Source organism: Coregonus clupeaformis, chromosome 29, assembly GCF_020615455.1.
Source record: "Coregonus clupeaformis isolate EN_2021a chromosome 29, ASM2061545v1, whole genome shotgun sequence".
In the NCBI taxonomy this organism is placed as follows: Eukaryota; Metazoa; Chordata; class Actinopteri; order Salmoniformes; family Salmonidae; genus Coregonus; species Coregonus clupeaformis.
This window is the reverse complement of record NC_059220.1, coordinates 65,584,408-65,600,338: the sequence shown is the minus strand read 5'-3', so window position 1 is coordinate 65,600,338 and position 15,931 is coordinate 65,584,408. Positions and strand designations below refer to the sequence as shown.

At 42.4% G+C, this 15,931-nt stretch overlaps 3 protein-coding genes across 4 annotated transcripts; 2 read left to right on the top strand and 1 right to left on the bottom strand.

Moving 5' to 3' along the window:
• The first annotated feature begins 1,929 nt into the window (after positions 1–1,929).
• LOC121544456 (GPN-loop GTPase 1-like) lies at positions 1,930–2,834 on the top strand. Its single transcript, XM_041854385.1, has 3 exons — positions 1,930–2,065; positions 2,240–2,344; positions 2,573–2,834. The coding sequence occupies exons 1-3, from the start codon at positions 2,008–2,010 to the stop codon at positions 2,695–2,697; spliced, it is 288 nt and encodes a 95-aa protein (XP_041710319.1). The 5' UTR covers positions 1,930–2,007; the 3' UTR covers positions 2,698–2,834.
• Positions 2,835–8,665: 5,831 nt separating this feature from the next.
• On the top strand, positions 8,666–13,952 carry LOC121544758 (stathmin-4). Of its 2 annotated transcripts, XM_041854881.1 has the most exons (7): positions 8,666–8,761; positions 10,289–10,349; positions 10,486–10,578; positions 10,802–11,007; positions 11,298–11,489; positions 11,927–11,944; positions 13,310–13,952. In XM_041854881.1, the coding sequence occupies exons 2-7, from the start codon at positions 10,337–10,339 to the stop codon at positions 13,316–13,318; spliced, it is 531 nt and encodes a 176-aa protein (XP_041710815.1). In that variant the 5' UTR covers positions 8,666–8,761; positions 10,289–10,336; the 3' UTR covers positions 13,319–13,952. The 2 variants fall into 2 exon arrangements, with proteins under 2 accessions (XP_041710815.1, XP_041710814.1); XM_041854880.1 differs by lacking the exon at positions 13,310–13,952 and having other exon boundaries at positions 11,927–12,937.
• A 166-nt stretch (positions 13,953–14,118) lies between these two features.
• Positions 14,119–15,440, bottom strand: LOC121544323 (interleukin-17F-like). Its single transcript, XM_045208989.1, has 3 exons — positions 15,408–15,440; positions 14,977–15,257; positions 14,119–14,507 (listed from the first exon to the last, which is right to left on the bottom strand). Exons 1-3 carry the CDS (start codon positions 15,438–15,440, stop codon positions 14,267–14,269), a joined length of 555 nt encoding a protein of 184 aa, XP_045064924.1. The 3' UTR covers positions 14,119–14,266.
• Positions 15,441–15,931: the final 491 nt, after the last annotated feature.

The following is a 15,931-nucleotide window of genomic DNA, read 5'->3' as shown; positions in this document are numbered from 1 at the left end:
ATAATGATTGAATTCTATGAATAGAACATCCAGGAAAACAGACTTTTCTGAACTTTCAACAAATTATTGGCATTATCAACATGATGCCAGAACCACACATTATGCAGGGTAGGTGCTTTTAGCAACGCGGGTGTATTTACGTATACCAGCATTATCTACAGAATGCTGCAGTAAAAAAAAGAAAAAGCAATGCTGGTATATGTAAATACACCCGCGTTGCTAAAAGCACCTACCCTGCATAATATGTGGTACTGGCATCATGTTAATAATGCCAATCATTTGTATATTTTATATTTGAGATTCTTCAAAGTAGCAACCCTTTGCCTTGATGACAGCTTTGCACACTCTTGGCATTCTCTCAACCAGCTTCATGAGGTAGTCACCTGGAATGTGTTTCAATTGACAGGTGTGCCTTGTTAAAAGTTAATTTGTGGAATTTCTTTCCTTCTTAATGTGTTTGAGACAATCAGTTGTGTTGTGACAAGGTAGCCCTATTTGGTAAAAGACCAAGCCCATATTATGGCAAGAACAGCTCAAATAAGCAAAGAGAAATGACAGTCCATCATTTCTTTAAGACATGAAGGTCTGTCAATCTGGAAAATCTCAATAACTTTGAAAGCTTCTTCAAGTGCAGTCGCAAAAACCATCAAGCGCTATGATGAAACTGGCTCTCATGAGGACCGCCACAGGAAAGGAAGACCCAGAGTTACCTCTGCTGCAGAGGATAAGTTAATTCGACCTACCAGCCCCAGAAATTGCAGCCCAAATAAATGCTTCACAGAGATTTTTGGTTCCAACCGCTGTGTCTTTGTGAGACGCCGAGTAGGTGAACGGATGATCTGTGCATGTGTGGTTCCCACCGTGAAGCATGGAGGAGGAGATGTGATGGTGTGGGGGTGCTTTGCTGGTGACACTGTCAGTGATTGATTTAGAATTCAAGGCACACTTAACCAGCATGGCTACCACAGCATTCTGCATCCATACGCCATCCAATCTGGTTTGTGCTTAGTGGGACTATCATTTGTTTTTCAACAGGACAATGACCCAACACACTTCCAGGCTGTGTAAGGGCTATTTGACCAAGAAGGAGAGTGATGGAGTGCTGCATCAGATGACCTGGCCTCCACAATCACCTGACCTCAACCCAATTGAGATGGTTTGGGATGAGTTGGACCGCAGAGTGAAGGAAAAGTAGCCAACAAGTGCTCAGCATATGTTGGAACTCCTTCAAGACTGTTGGAAAAGCATTCCAGGTGAAGGTGGTTGAGAGAATGCCAAGAGTGTGCGAAGCTGTCATCAAGGCAAAGGGTGGCTACTTTGAAGAATCTCAAATATAAAATACATCTGAATTTGTTTAACACTTTTTTGGTTACTACATGATTCCATATGTGTTATTTCATAGTTTTGATGTCTTCACTATTATTCTACATTGTAGAAAATAGTAAAAATAAAGAAAAACCCTTGAATGAGTAGGTGTGTCCAACCTTTTGACTGGTACTGTATATATGGAGACTGTTCAGTGCCAAAAGTTAAATACATGTTTAAAAAAAAAAACACCACACCTAATGTTTCCTGATCTTTCTTCTCTCTCTCAGATAAAGGACAGACACTTCAAAACAAACTTCGTTTTGATTTTTTGGGGGGGACTATCTGTTCCATGTAGTGAATATGTAAAAAAAAAAATGCATTTGTATGGGCTAATAGCAGTAAAGCCAAATAAAAATGTTCATCAAATATTTTACATTTTTGTTCTAAATCAAATAGCAAAATGATCCTTGGTATGACCTTCTTAAAACAATTCCATATAGCTTAGTAGAACCCCCTCCCCCGGCTTAGACAGGGCTTAGACTGTAATGGGTTAATACCGTATGCTACTTCAGTGCACAATGCTGAGAACAACTGTATGTACTGTGTGTGTGCTCAGGAGATCTCTGTCTGTGTTTCTCTATTTGATGGTCTGGGTATGCCCTCCAGGCGGATGCCCAGAGCAGGAAGCAGCAGGAGCAGATGGAGCTTTTACAGAAAGACATGGGGGCTGTTGCCATGGAGACGACCCCACGAACAGGTGAGGCAGCGTGTGTCCATGTCTGTGTGCCTGTGAGAGAGTGATCCCCATGCATTACGTGCTTGATCGTATGTGAGTATTAGAGACCTCATGCTGTGTATTATATACTTGAATCATGTACATGAGACCGGTGTTCTGTGAAATAATGAAATTATGTAACTTCCTGTCCTCCAGACGAAGCTAATGTGGCGGGCTGCAGTGACCTCATCTTCAACCATGGGAACCCTGATGAGGAAGAGGAGGGGGAGGACAGCGACACAGATGACATCGATCACGACGGTGAGTGGAGAGAGTTTTATAAATAAGGGACTATTTGAGTGGCCTCAAGGTCCTCTCATTGACTTTACCCATAACATTGAATCAAATCACCTTGCATTCCTAACAACAAGCCTACTCATGAATAATTATTAAGTAGAAAGCGAAGATTTGTTCCAAAAATATTATCAAACACACAAAAATAAAGGCAATATAAGTTCCACTGTTAACGTTACCCATCTTCCCTTCCAGTGACTGAGGAGAGCAAGGAGAGCACAGCCTTTAGGAACTTCCTGAAAGAGAGAAAGGAAGTGGTGCAGGTACGAAACAGGAAGTCTCAGTGCCGACCGCAGGACCCTGACCTCTCATTTTGTTAAAAAGGTGGGGTGGTGACTGATGGAATAATGTGCTTGTATCCTTTTTTATTTTCCCTTTTACAGATGTAGGATCTTAATTTGATCACCCTGTTGCAGGATAATTGAAATAATTGTAGTGTGTTTGTTTTAAAAAGCCTTCTTAAGTTTGTAATTTCCACTTTGAAATTGCAGACTTGATTTTCCCTTTTTTATTTTTTTATGTGTCAACCCCTACAAAAACATACATGAATTATAATCCACATAATAATTCACATTTCCTGTTGCCTGCAATAGGAAACTACCTCAAATTAAGATCCTACATCTGTAAATGTTTTTATTGTATTTTGTTTAGTGTAAGTTAATTCTATGAAGCTAATTCTTCAGTGGAAGAACACACATCTGTTAGCCATTCCTACCTGGCAAATGCTCATCAACAGTCACGTAGAGAGTCCTGGAAGTATATATTTTTATATTATGATCTAACAAGTAGTTTTTTTTCTATTGCAAATGTACTCATGTTTGTGAAAGTTCTTCAGTGTTGGTTGTCTCGATCCTCTAAAATAAAAATAAAGTGGTTATGAATGTGTTCAGCATAGTCTTGTGTGGCTGCGTGAGATGCATACTGCCATATGTGAATGAAACGAGGAGGGAGGACAGACAAAATATTCTGGATTCGACGCCTTCTCTTCATCTGGCCTAAGAATCAAACGGTCTCTCCCACATTCACAAATACAGCAGCATGGTATTATGTGAAGACTGAGAATACAGCCTTTTGCCTTTATGCAGGCAAATTACATCATTAGCCTACAGAATGACCGTATATGACTTTTATCACATTTTTAATGCCTTAGGTGAGTCGGCTGGGCCCAAATCTCTCCCTAACTCTCCATTCGGCCCTGACTCTTCAATGTTTCCAGATCTGTACCATAGATGCAGTTTTCATCTGCTCTGACAACTCTGCTTTTTGCACAACAATTTATATATCCTTAAGAAGGACATACAATAAGCATCCACAGTAGTAGTTATAAATGTTTCCCCTATATGTGTAATGCAAACACGAGTCATGTCTGCAGCAATACAGAAAGCCCAACAGAGATGGGTGGATTATATCACAGATCTGTCTTTACTCTTAATGGCCAAAGTTTCCCTCAGTTTGTTCAAGATTAGTGGGTTTTACCACAGATTCACACACACACACGATCCCTGACTCTCAGAAGAGATGAGACGAAAGTGTTGTCGCGGCAACACAAACAATTGCAGCAGTCAGACGCCTCCTGTGTCGCTGTGTTCTTCCAGTGATGGTGACTCGCCTCCGCAATGGCATTTACAAGAACCTTCACAGTCAGCCCTCTCCCTGACACCCTCCACTCCCCTCCTCTCAGCCCGTGGACTACAAATGCCGCTAGACACAGAGAACAAAAAACGGGATCTGGAGAGTGGTAGAGGAATTCACAGCTCAGCGGGAAAATGTCAAAACGCCTACTAGTAATCACGTCTACAAGAAAAAGCCAAAGCTGTATGAGGAGGATGTTATAACTACAAAATACAGAAACCTAGTTTGCACGACAAGTTGACACAACTGAACTCTTTCTGGGGAGTAGAGAATGAGGTAAAATGTCATATAAGCTTTTGTCTGTGCACAACATGGCAGACTTATCTTTTTCATGCAATAACATTATGCTATAACTTGATATAGCCTTTGTGGTTCCTATTTGATGCATTAACTTGCCTTCACGTTTAATTTCTCACGTCATAACAAAGACCTAAGCTTTGTTTTCAGTGAAGAGGATCTATCTGTGGTGTCCAATGACGACATGCATTCTGCAAGATGACATCATTATATTGTCATGCAGGCATATTAGAAAAGATGAAATAAGATTAACGTAATAGAACTGATTTCATCTGATTTATCGTTAGGGTAACTTTGGTCCAGCAGTCTCACTTAGCGGGATGACTCATGCCGCCATTACAATATTGAGTCTTATTCTTATGACATCATCCTCTGGGTTTGGAGTGTGAAGACGCTATGTGGATTCAGGATTTGTGTTGACCTGGCACTCTGGAATACAGCATATCATTCATTCTTACTGTATCTGATGGCGATGAAAGGAATGATATGCATTGCATACATATTACATATTACTCCTGTTCTGTCCTCTTCTTCAATTTCCTGCCCTAGGCTCTTTCAGATAATAATTGTATTGATTGAAACCCTGAATTATAATGTCACTGCAGAGGCTGTATAATGAGAGAGAGGAACAATGAATGAATAATGGATGGAGTTTGGTATGGGTGAGTGGTCTACAGCACGGGACTGAAGCAGTGAGCTCATCATCCCACTGCACAGAGGCTCGCTGCAGACCAACAAGCCCCCCACCCCAACTCCCCAAACAGCACTTATAGATTTACTGCAGATCTCCCCACCCCTCTACACAAACAAGAGACTGTCCCACCATACCAAGCTAAATTAATAGCTTTATCATAAACCTATGTCACCTATGTGCCACCCCTTTACAAACACGTTATAGCACTGCGAACCTGTGTCCCCCTTTTCCCCTCACAACCCCTATATAGATTTAGTGTTAAACCATGTGGGTCTCCACCCCACCCCACCCCGCCCCATGCAAACATGACTGTTGTTGCATCGTCTGACGTCTGGTATTTATGATTATTACGTTGAAGTGATATAATGCCTTGCTTCCCTTGTGACATTGTCCTCATATTGTTTGCCGTGTCTCATTATGTGATCTATGTGGACGAGGGGTCAGATGCATGCACTGCATCTGCAAAGACAAGAGGGAGCATCCGTGATTGGCTGGAAATGACATCATTGGAGGGTTACTGGTGATGATTAGGCTTTCCTTGCAACACATCGTAATCTACCCTAGCCTCCTCTCCTCCTCCCATCCCCCTCTCCACCTTCTCCTAGGAATGTTTATGTCATTGTTTTACACTGAATCAAGGTGTATGGGGTTGCTCTGTGGCTTCTGCAGGGGTAAGACTGCACAGTCCAACGCAGTGATAGACATTGGAGAAGTGTAATACAAGCAATATCATCCATCTTCTCTCCATCAATCTCTTTCTCTTTCCTGCCTCCAATGCCGCACATAACTTCTCCCACTTTCTTCCACCCTCTTTCGTTCTTTCTTTCTTTCTTTCTTTCTTTCTTTCTTTCTTTCTTTCTTTCTTTCTTTCTTTCTTTCTTTCTTTCTTTCTTTCTTTCTTTCTTTCTTTCTTTCTTTCTTTCTTTCTTTCTTTCTTTCTTTCTTTCTTTCTTTCTTTCCTTCCTCTTCTTTCTCTCTGCATCCTTTGAAAAGCACTGTACCTCTCTCCTCTGCTCATAACCCACACAGGCGCATTCTCTCATCAGCACCCACTCATCTCCTCTCTCTCTCTCTCTCTCTCTCTCTCTCTCTCTCTGTCTCTCACACTCTCCCTCTGCACACGACTCTCCTGCTGGCATGAAACTGCATGACATCATCTGGACTGGTGCAAGCAGAATAGCAGATGAGGACACTGTGTGTGTGTCGGCACCCTCCCTTCTTTGCGCCCTCCACGTTCTGTCTAATTACAATCCACCTTGAGATGATAAAACCACCTCTCTCTACTGCGTGCTGTGTTAATGTTAATGGGTTTGTTTCATTTGCCTCCCTGAATCGCTGCACTCTGCAGTCCCAGCCCTCCACCCCTGCCTTACAACACTCATGTATTATGACATCATTCGAATGCACCCGACTTCTTGCCTTGAGGGCAATAATCATCAATATTAATGTTGCCCGCTATTGATGCTTGTTAGTCTTCACACAGAAATGTCGGTTTTAATGTTTCGATAATTTAATTGATGTAAATAGGTGGACGGCTCATGTTCCTTTCATCCCAAATTCTCCCTCTTTTATCTCCCATCTCCTGCCTTTATCTGTTTTCTCTCCCTGTTTGTGCTGTGAACCCTGAGTGATGTCATAGCCGTGCTGGGAGTCTGTGTTCCTGATGGGACTGGGATGTTCTTAGAGCACTTTGTGTTCTGTTCCTAGGGTTGCAATATTCCAGGAACTTTCAATAAATTCCCTGGTTTTCCAGAACTCCTGGTTGGAGGATTTCAGATTTCCTGTTTATTCCCTCCTGATTCCAGGAATCCTCCAATCCTCCAAAAAGGGAATGTATTGAAAGTTCCTGGAATTTTGCAACCCTATCTGTTCCACACACCGCTTCCACGCATGGCATCATGGGACATGAATGGGATCTAGCGCCGTGGCGTCTCACAGTAGCCTAACACTGTCAGTACAGGGTTGGACAGTCCTAGTCCCACAGTGCTGCAGGGTCTGCAGACTTTTGTTCCAGCCCAGCACTAACTAACACATCTCATTGATAGTGAGGCAGGTGTGTTAGTGCTGGGCTGGAATAAAAACCTGCACACCCTGCATGTTCTCTAGTGTTTTCATTATATTATGGAACCAATAAAAGTACTTCAATGCAAGCAAATTACACTGAGTGTACAAAACATTAGGAACACATTGAGGAACACATCCTCATATTGAGTTGCAACCCCTTTTGCGCTCAGAACAGCCTCAATTCATCGGCGCAAGGACTCTACAAGGTGTCGAAAGCGTTCCATAGGGATGCTGGCCGATGTTGACTACAATGCTTTCCACAGTTGTGTCAAGTAGGCTGGATGTCCTTTGGGTGGTGGACCATTCTTGATACACACAGGAAAATGTTTAGTGTTGAAAAACCCAGCAGCGTTGCAGTTCTTGACACACTCAAACCGGTGCGCCTGACACCTACTACCATACCCCCGTTCAAAGGCACTTAAATATTTTGTCTTGCCCATTCATCCTCTGAATGGCACACATACACATTCAATGTCTCACTTGTCTCAAGGCTTAGAAATCCTTGTTTAACCTGTCTCCTCCCCTTCATCTACACTGATTGAAGTGGATTTAACAGGTGACATCAATAAGGGATCATAGCTTTCACCTGGTCAGTCTATGTCATCTAAAGAGTAGGTGTTCATAATGTTTGTTACACTCAGTGTATATATTGATCACTATTTAAAAAGTCAATTTACATCTTAACTTTATTTAAACACCATTAAAACGGAGACACTTGAAAGAGAACCAGAAGAACAGATGGACCGTTTTAAATAGCCTTTGACAGGCTGCAGTTGATCCAGACACAGTGTGTCTGTGTGTGCACATGAGCGCGCGTGTGTGTGTGTGTGTGTGTGTGTGTGTATGTGTGTGTGTGTGTATGTGTGTGTGTGTGTGTGTGTGTGTGTGTATGTGTGTGTGTGTGTGTGTGTGTATGTGTGTGTGTGTGTGTGTGTGTGTGTGTGTGTGTATGTGTGTGCGCGTGCGGTAGCTGATCCAGACAGGGCTGTTGGCGAGGTGTGTGGCCTAGTCATCAATAGCTCTGGGACTGAAGACAATGAGACATAGATCCCTCTGTGCTGACAGTAATAGATCTGACATTTACTGCTAAAACCTGACTGACTCAAACCAGCCAGAACTAGCTCTTCATTCAACATTATTTTGATTCTGATTTTGCAAATCACTTTTTGTTCAGAGTGCTTTGAATACGTTGCAGTGCTTGACTTTGGCAGGAGCTCACCGGAGCTGGATTCTGGCACCTCAAATGTTCTACTTCTTGATCTCCTGTTGCTCAAAAGTATTGTGGATCTCCTGCACCTAAATATAAACAGTACCGGCACCCAAAATTAGTACTGTCACCTATTTCAGTCCAAGTCAAGCACTGATGTGTTGTAAAGGAAAAAGTACATGCAACGCTCATGCAAAATCACTGATGCCTCCACTCAACAAAGGGTTAAAGAACACCCCCTTAACCCCTGCCTATACCACCTCCATATTACCCCCGCCCCCTCCTCTCCACTAGCACTCCAGCCAATCAGGGGCCTGGATACCTCTGGGCCAATGGGATGGCTAGGAGGTGATGTCATGCAGTAATAGCTGGTTGTGGTGCTGATGCTGCTGAGCGCACAGCCCAAACAGCAGCATAACGACAGAGAAAGAGGGAAAGAAAAAGAGAGATAAAGAAATAGGAGAGTACCACCAGCATTGCTCAGTACAGGGTAAGTCCATCTAAACTACCGAAACTAAAAATAAATATGGCAGGTTGCATTCAACAATTTCAACAATTTATATTAATTTCCAAAGCTGTTTTCTTGTATATTTTGCTGATTTAAGTGTGTCTGTTGTGTATTCACTACATATTGGTCTGTTTCATATTTGAAAAGGCTTTAGCCATCTGAAAACAGAGTGTATGTGTGAGATGCCTCTCTGCTGCAGTCAGATGATGGACATTCTCTGTGCACCACTGACTATGACATCCCCCGAGTTGCACAGGGAGTTTACATCACTTCAGTAGTTTCTGCTGTAGAGGTGTGTGCTCAGTGTCTGGCTGCACAGATTAACCACAGATGGAGATAATATATTGAAATGTTGTGATGCTTACAAGAAACAGTCTGACATAGATTATTTTGAAAATTGGCTTTAATTCACATAAATGCAGTTTATGCAATTCATACAGCGTGTAGTGCTTATTATGCATTTATTACAAAGTGAGATCTCAGCGTGTGTGCATGTGTGCATGCAGGTTCACGCCTTTGTGTAAGATAGTGTGGGGGCCTTTGGTTTGGAAGCCATTGTAAGTCAGAAAAGCATGTTGATTTCAAGAAGGTGAAGGATTTAATGAATTGCACATCTCTTTCTACTTCTCAGTCAATGCTCACAGTAGGCAGGCTCAACAACAGCAATGTTCAGTATGGAACAGTAGTCCAACAGCTAGTCGTGACTGAAGTTTTTTGGGGGGATATTTTATTATTGTGTGGCCTAGTGTCCTAGCAACTGTTGCAAGGTAGCTTTGTGTAAGCATGTGAGATGAGGGGGCAGTGAGAAAGAGAGTGCATGGAGAGAAAAATGAGAAAAAACAAATAGAGAGAGAGAGAGAGAGAGAGAGAGAGAGAGAGAGAGAGAGAGAGAGAGAGAGAGAGAGAGAGAGAGAGAGAGAGAGAGAGAGAAAAAACATCCAGATTCTCTGTGGGTGGATTATTTTGTTGTCTTTGTGGTGAAATGAATGGACCACAAGTGAGTCACAGTGATTGCTTGAAGAACAGGAGCTAACATAAATGGAAAGATGTATGTTATTATCAAGCATTTCATTGATCTATTTTTCTTTCCTTCCATCACTCTCTTCTTTTTGCTGTAGACAATAAGGCCTCTATGTTATGTGAGCAAGCTAGGTAGGCCCTGCCTTGTTTTATCATAACAATACAGTACCATCATGCTCTGATAATGAGTGTGATCTGTCCATCTGATTATCACGAGGAGAGACAGAGGGCTTGAGAATGGTTAGGTCACTTCTGCGGTAGAATACTCCCCCCTTATCCCTTTCACACCCCTCCCTCTCTCGTTTCGTGACAAGCGTAGGGCCACAAGTGCTCTCGATGAGTGGGTTTGAATGAAGGCTTCACAGTAGCTCACGATGGGCCAGTTTTATTGTAATGGTAGTGGGATTCTGTAGCAGTACAGGGATTTAACATGTGTTTGCAGATTTCAGGATCTGATGTTAAAGCATCTTTCTTTGTCTCACCTTTCAGAACTATCTGATTCACCACAGTGTCTTTAGAAGAAAAACAAGAGGCAGAATGACTCTTGCAGGTACTGTGTGTGTGTGTGTGTGTGTGTGTGTGTGTGTGTGTGTGTGTGTGTGTGTGTGCGAGTGTGTGTGTTTGTGAGTGAGTGAGAGAGATAGAGAGTCTAATGCTGATCTCACTTAATATTCTCTCCCCTGCAGCGTACAGAGACAAGATGCGGGAGCTCCCTTTAGTGTCCATCTTCTGTTCCTGCATCCTATCTGAACCCAAAGAAAAGCCCACCAAGAAAGAAGGTAAACAGTTTTACACAATTCTACCACAATCATCAACCTACCATTTCCACAGCACACCATTTAAGCCATTTCAGTCAATGAGCCAGTAATCAGATGAATATAATTGTTTTTTGAGGCCGCTACAAAGATGGCAGGTACACAAATGGCAACCCCCCCCAATTTCCTTTGGGTTCTTCCTTTATACAATCTCACACTTTTCTTCATCTCTGCCTGCCCTTTGCAGGTGTGGTGGACCTGAACCTGTGCATCATCAGGGATATGGAGGTGATTGAGTTGAACAAGAGAAGGTCCGGCCAGGCCTTCGAGGTCATCCTGAAGCCACCCTCGTTCGACGGGGGTCCAAACACCCTCGCCACCACACCCCCACGCAGGGAGCCCTCCCTGGAGGAAATCCAGAGGAAGCTGGACGCCGCGGAGGAGAGGAGAAAGGTGAGGGGTCAAAGGTCAGGGGTCAGGAAGGAAAGAAAGAAAGACAGACAGAAAGACAGCATTGACTGTTTCTAGATTGGTATTGTGGAATGCTCACAGAATGTTGGTCAGAATTGACTGTTCCCAGTTTGGTGAGGTAGAGATGGAAGTTCATAGAGTCAGGTGTGCAGTGTTGATCAGGACTGCTTTGTATCATCAAAGGGATAGGGATTGTGGTGGGGCTCTCTGCCCACTCTGGTCTCTGTTTATCCACTCACCCCTCTCTCTTCCACCTCTCTATCGCCCCCTAGTGCCAGGAGGCTGAGTTGCTGAAGCACTTGGCAGAAAAGCGGGAACATGAGCGTGAGGTGGCCCAGAAGGCCCTGGAGGAACACAACAGCTTCATCCGGCTGGCCAAGGAGCGGCTGGAGCTGCGCATGGAGCACAACAAGGAGAAACGGGAGGCACACCTGGCCGCCATGCTAGAACGCCTGCAGGAGAAGGTAGAGTTACACTCAGCTGATACCCTAGGCAGGGTTGGGGTCCATTCCATTTAAATTCACTCAATATAGGAAGTGCATTGAAGTTAATTGAAATGGAATCGACTCCAACCCTGACTCTAGCTCCGTTGTTTTTTTGTTAGTTTTTTTCATCTGTCATGGATATTATCTATATTATGGCAGAATAGTTCTAGTCGGTTGAGATATGTTATTTTTTGTGATATTAAAGTTCAGAATGAATGCTGGGCAACAAAACTGAAACTATTATTGTCCCTATCTAATGTAGCTGGTTTGAGAAACAATCAAGACACACACATGTAATTGAGATACACTCTACTGACTAAACATCCAGAGATCATCATTGCCTTTTACCATTATTTTCTTCCCTGATATGAAACGGATAAGAAGTCTAAAGGGTGGTTTCTGTGTTTCTCTTTCAGGACAAGCACGCTGTGGAGGTGAGGAAAAACAGAGAGCATAAGGAGGAGAGCGGGTAGAGAGAGAGAGAGATTGAGAGAAAGAAAGAGAGAGAGCGTGGGGCCTCTGTTTTGTTGAGTGAGAAAAGGAGAGAAGAGAAAATACAACAAAAAGAGACGGTTTCTTAAAATCTAAATGGTATTTGTTTGACAGACGAGAATTCACAGTGATGGAATAGGAGGTGTGCATAACATATTTTGGTGCTTAAAAGTCAACAAAATCAAAATTGGAAGTTGGTAATTTTCAAAACAGGCAGAGGTGATTTCCTCAGAGTAATGGTGCAGAGATAGAAAATCAAGTTGTAGTTTTGAAGTGTAAGAGCGCTATGCACAATTTATAACAAATACACTGAGTAGATAATGCACAATCTGTAGGCTTGGCATTTATAATAGACCATGAACCCAGGACTCCCTGGAAAACAGTGGAAATTGTTACTGAGTGGACTATCCTGGCTAAATAAAATGAAAATACAATAAAAGTAATCATTATTTGCAAGAAATGTAAACATATTCTGGTCAATAAAATCACTGACACATATACTTAAATTTAAAGCATTCTACACAAATAATGCTTGATCACACTTTTCACCAGTAGTAGTGTTGATATTGTGTACAGATGTAGGATCTTAATTTCATCACTCTTGTTGCTGAGAATTTACATTCAAAGAAGGGTTTTTATGGAGAGTATTCTCTCTCTGCAGTAGTGAAATATATAATCATGATATGGAATAAATATATGAATGAACTCAGTAGCTATTAATTTGAATACGGTGTTGCTGGCTTGCATGATACAGTACTAGGAGCAGAAAAGCAAGCTCTTGCCTCTGACATTTGTCTTAGATGTTGATGATTTAGTTAACTAAAACAGCAGCTAAAACATGCTGAAATGCAAACTTGTGATGTATTTGAGTTTTAAAAGGCTTCTAAAGTTTGGAATTTCCACTTTGAAATGTCAGACTTGATTTGCCCCAATGAAAAATGTATCAACCCCTACAAAAATGTCCATGAATTATAATCCACATAATACTGTATTTCACATTTCCTGTTCCTGCAGGATTATTTTCCTGCTGTGGCAAACTAGCTCAAATTAAGATCCTACATCTGTACTGCTAGTTTCTTTGTGTGTTTTCAGACATAGTAGTTGTGATTAGCCGTAGAATAGCTTGTATTGCACGTATATGTATTATTTACAGATGTATGTGATATGTCACTCAATATCAATTAAAAAAGTAAAAGTCAGTATAAGAGATCCTTGTTGTTTGTATGCTTACTTACATGTGCACTAGTCACATGTGTGTGCGCGCTTCTGTCTAGCTAACTGCCCTATCTCTGAACTCTGTGTTGTAGGTGTCATGACGGCCTGATCACAACACAAGCTGAACTTATTTTGGAAGCCATTTTGGAGGCCTTCATGAAGGCCGTTCGCCAGCCTGTTCAGACTGTAGCCCTCTGGGTCCAGTTGTTTGGAGAAAAGACTCTGAGACTATGAGATGTTAATGATGACACACGAGAGAGGTGGTCAAGTCAACGACTGAAGTGGAATGTTTTAGGATCTGGGCAGTACAACAAAAAAGATTGAGCTGAAACATATGACGACTTCATCAGAGTTCTGCTCAGGATTCTCACCGATGTGCCGACAGTGCCATTGGTGTGTCTGTGGGCAGTTTGGAGGGCGGGGGGAAGTGGAGGTGTGTGTGTGCGTGTGCATGTGCGTGAGTGTGAATGTGAGTGTAAGTATGAGCATGAGCCTGAGTGTGTATGCTTCAGTAAAACCACTTTGATATCACACATTGTGCTTTGAGCTCACACCTGCAGGCAAGGTTTTAACTCACATTCCATTAATGAGTTTGGTTGGTAAACTGTCTGAGCCAACATCATTGTAACTCTACTGAGATGAATGGAGGTCAGGGTATGATGTGGCTGCTTGTTACTGTACGTAAATTGTGCTATATTTTAGATGCAAAAGGAATTAAAAGAGTTATGTTTTGAATTGATCATGTGAATTTCTTTATTCATTAAATACCAAAATATCATCCAATACATTAAATAACCCCAAAATAAATAGAGCCACATAATGAATACATACATAATCAATTGTGTGATTTAAAGATCAATAGAAAATATATCCATATTTGATTATTCAAATCGATCTTTCAATGACACAGCCAAAGCTCCATAAAACTAACACACAAATACTTTCATTACATTCTACGCATGTAGGGATTAAGCCTTAAACCTTGATATTGCTAGCACCAAGGCCCAACCAGTTGTGACACCAGGCTGGACCTCATCACTCCAATATCATTACTGTTGGTGTTCGATGGTAGGCCTGACACAGGTGCAGCCCACTGAGATAACCTTTGACTCTAGCCGGTAGTGGCATTTCTTCCCACTTCCCATCACCTTCCACAGGACCAGGATCTGGTAGAAGATGGGTTTGGACTCCAGGTTCCTGTCCTCCTTACCCGCAACGTTCAGACATCCCTCCAGAGAGCACCTGACCTCCGAGATGATGGGGGGAAAGCGTCTATTGTCATAGGTAGTGCTGGAGAGAGAGAGAGGGGGAGCGGACGATATTAGAGATCACAATGTATTCAACAGAGCAGAGTTGATATTTCCTCATACTTATTTCAAGGCAAGCATCTTAAAGGTATGGAAGGTATAAAAACAAAGTGTGTGTGTGTGAGTGTGGGGCGGGAAAAGGAAAATGGCCCACCTCCCCATGAGGACAAAGGCTATTTTAAGCTTAAGGGTTAGGTTTAGGGTTAGGGTTACAATTAGGGTTACAATTAGGGTTAGCGTAAGGTGTTAATGGTTAGGGTTAGGAGTTAGGTTTAGGATTTGGGTTAGGTTAGGTTAGGGGTTAAGGAAAATAGAATTTTGAATGCAAATACATTTGAGATCCCCACAAGGATAGAATAACAAAACGTGTGTGTGTCTTGGTGTTGGTATCCATGTCCCCTTGTATTGTGATATTTGCATTGTGTCTGTGTAAGTTACTTGTTGGTCCTTACTTGTAAGTCCATGGGGAGATCGAATGGTTCCAAATGGGTCTGATGGAATGGGAAGGAACCAAGTCACTTGGGTCTAGGCGCAGGGGAAGAATTACTGTGTCGGGACCTGTAGACTCTGACTCTGTAGGCTTCTTGTGTGTCTGCAGGGTGTTCCGTGTGTGGATCTCTGTCTTCTCTGGATGGACACGGGGGGCCGCCTCTGCCCCCATCATCATCATCATCATCATCACCAACACCCCCATCATACACAGCACCTGAGGAACCAAGGGACTGTTAGTAGCCTGGTATTACCTCTGAAAGGTATCTTTACCCCAGGTTTCATGGGGCCTCTTACCTTTCAAACAGCACACATTTGAACGTATTGCCCAACTGATAAAGACACCAGTGGCAAAATCCAGTAATATCTTGAAGAAACTAAAATCATCACTTACCGTCAAAGACTGGAAGCTTAAAGTAGATACCATGATGCTGCTGTGTTGTGCTGTGGTCTGGTTGTTCTGTTGTTGTGTTGTGGCTCTGGTCTGGTTGTCTGAGGTGATGATGTTAGTTTTATACTGTAGTGGCCTAGTGACCGCGTGACTTCGTCACTTTGTTCACTTCCTGTGATGCTGTGACTGTCTTTCATCCTGTGCTTAGTGCTTACTAACTAACCACATAGCATGAAAAGTAGTGCACATAGTTACTGCTGACATATATGGAAATGTTAATGTCTTATTTGGGGAATTTCAAGTCCATTGTGTGGTCCATAATTGGGCCAGATAACTTTGTTCCTTGACAAAGTCAGTGGCAAAAGGCTAATATCAGTTGAGGACTTAGTTACATTTACATTTTTGTCATTTAGCAGACGCTCTTATCCAGAGCGACTTACAGTTAGTGAATGCATACATAAAAAAATAAAAAAATTCATACTGGCCCACCGTGGGAAATGAACCCACATCCCTGCCGGCCAAACCCT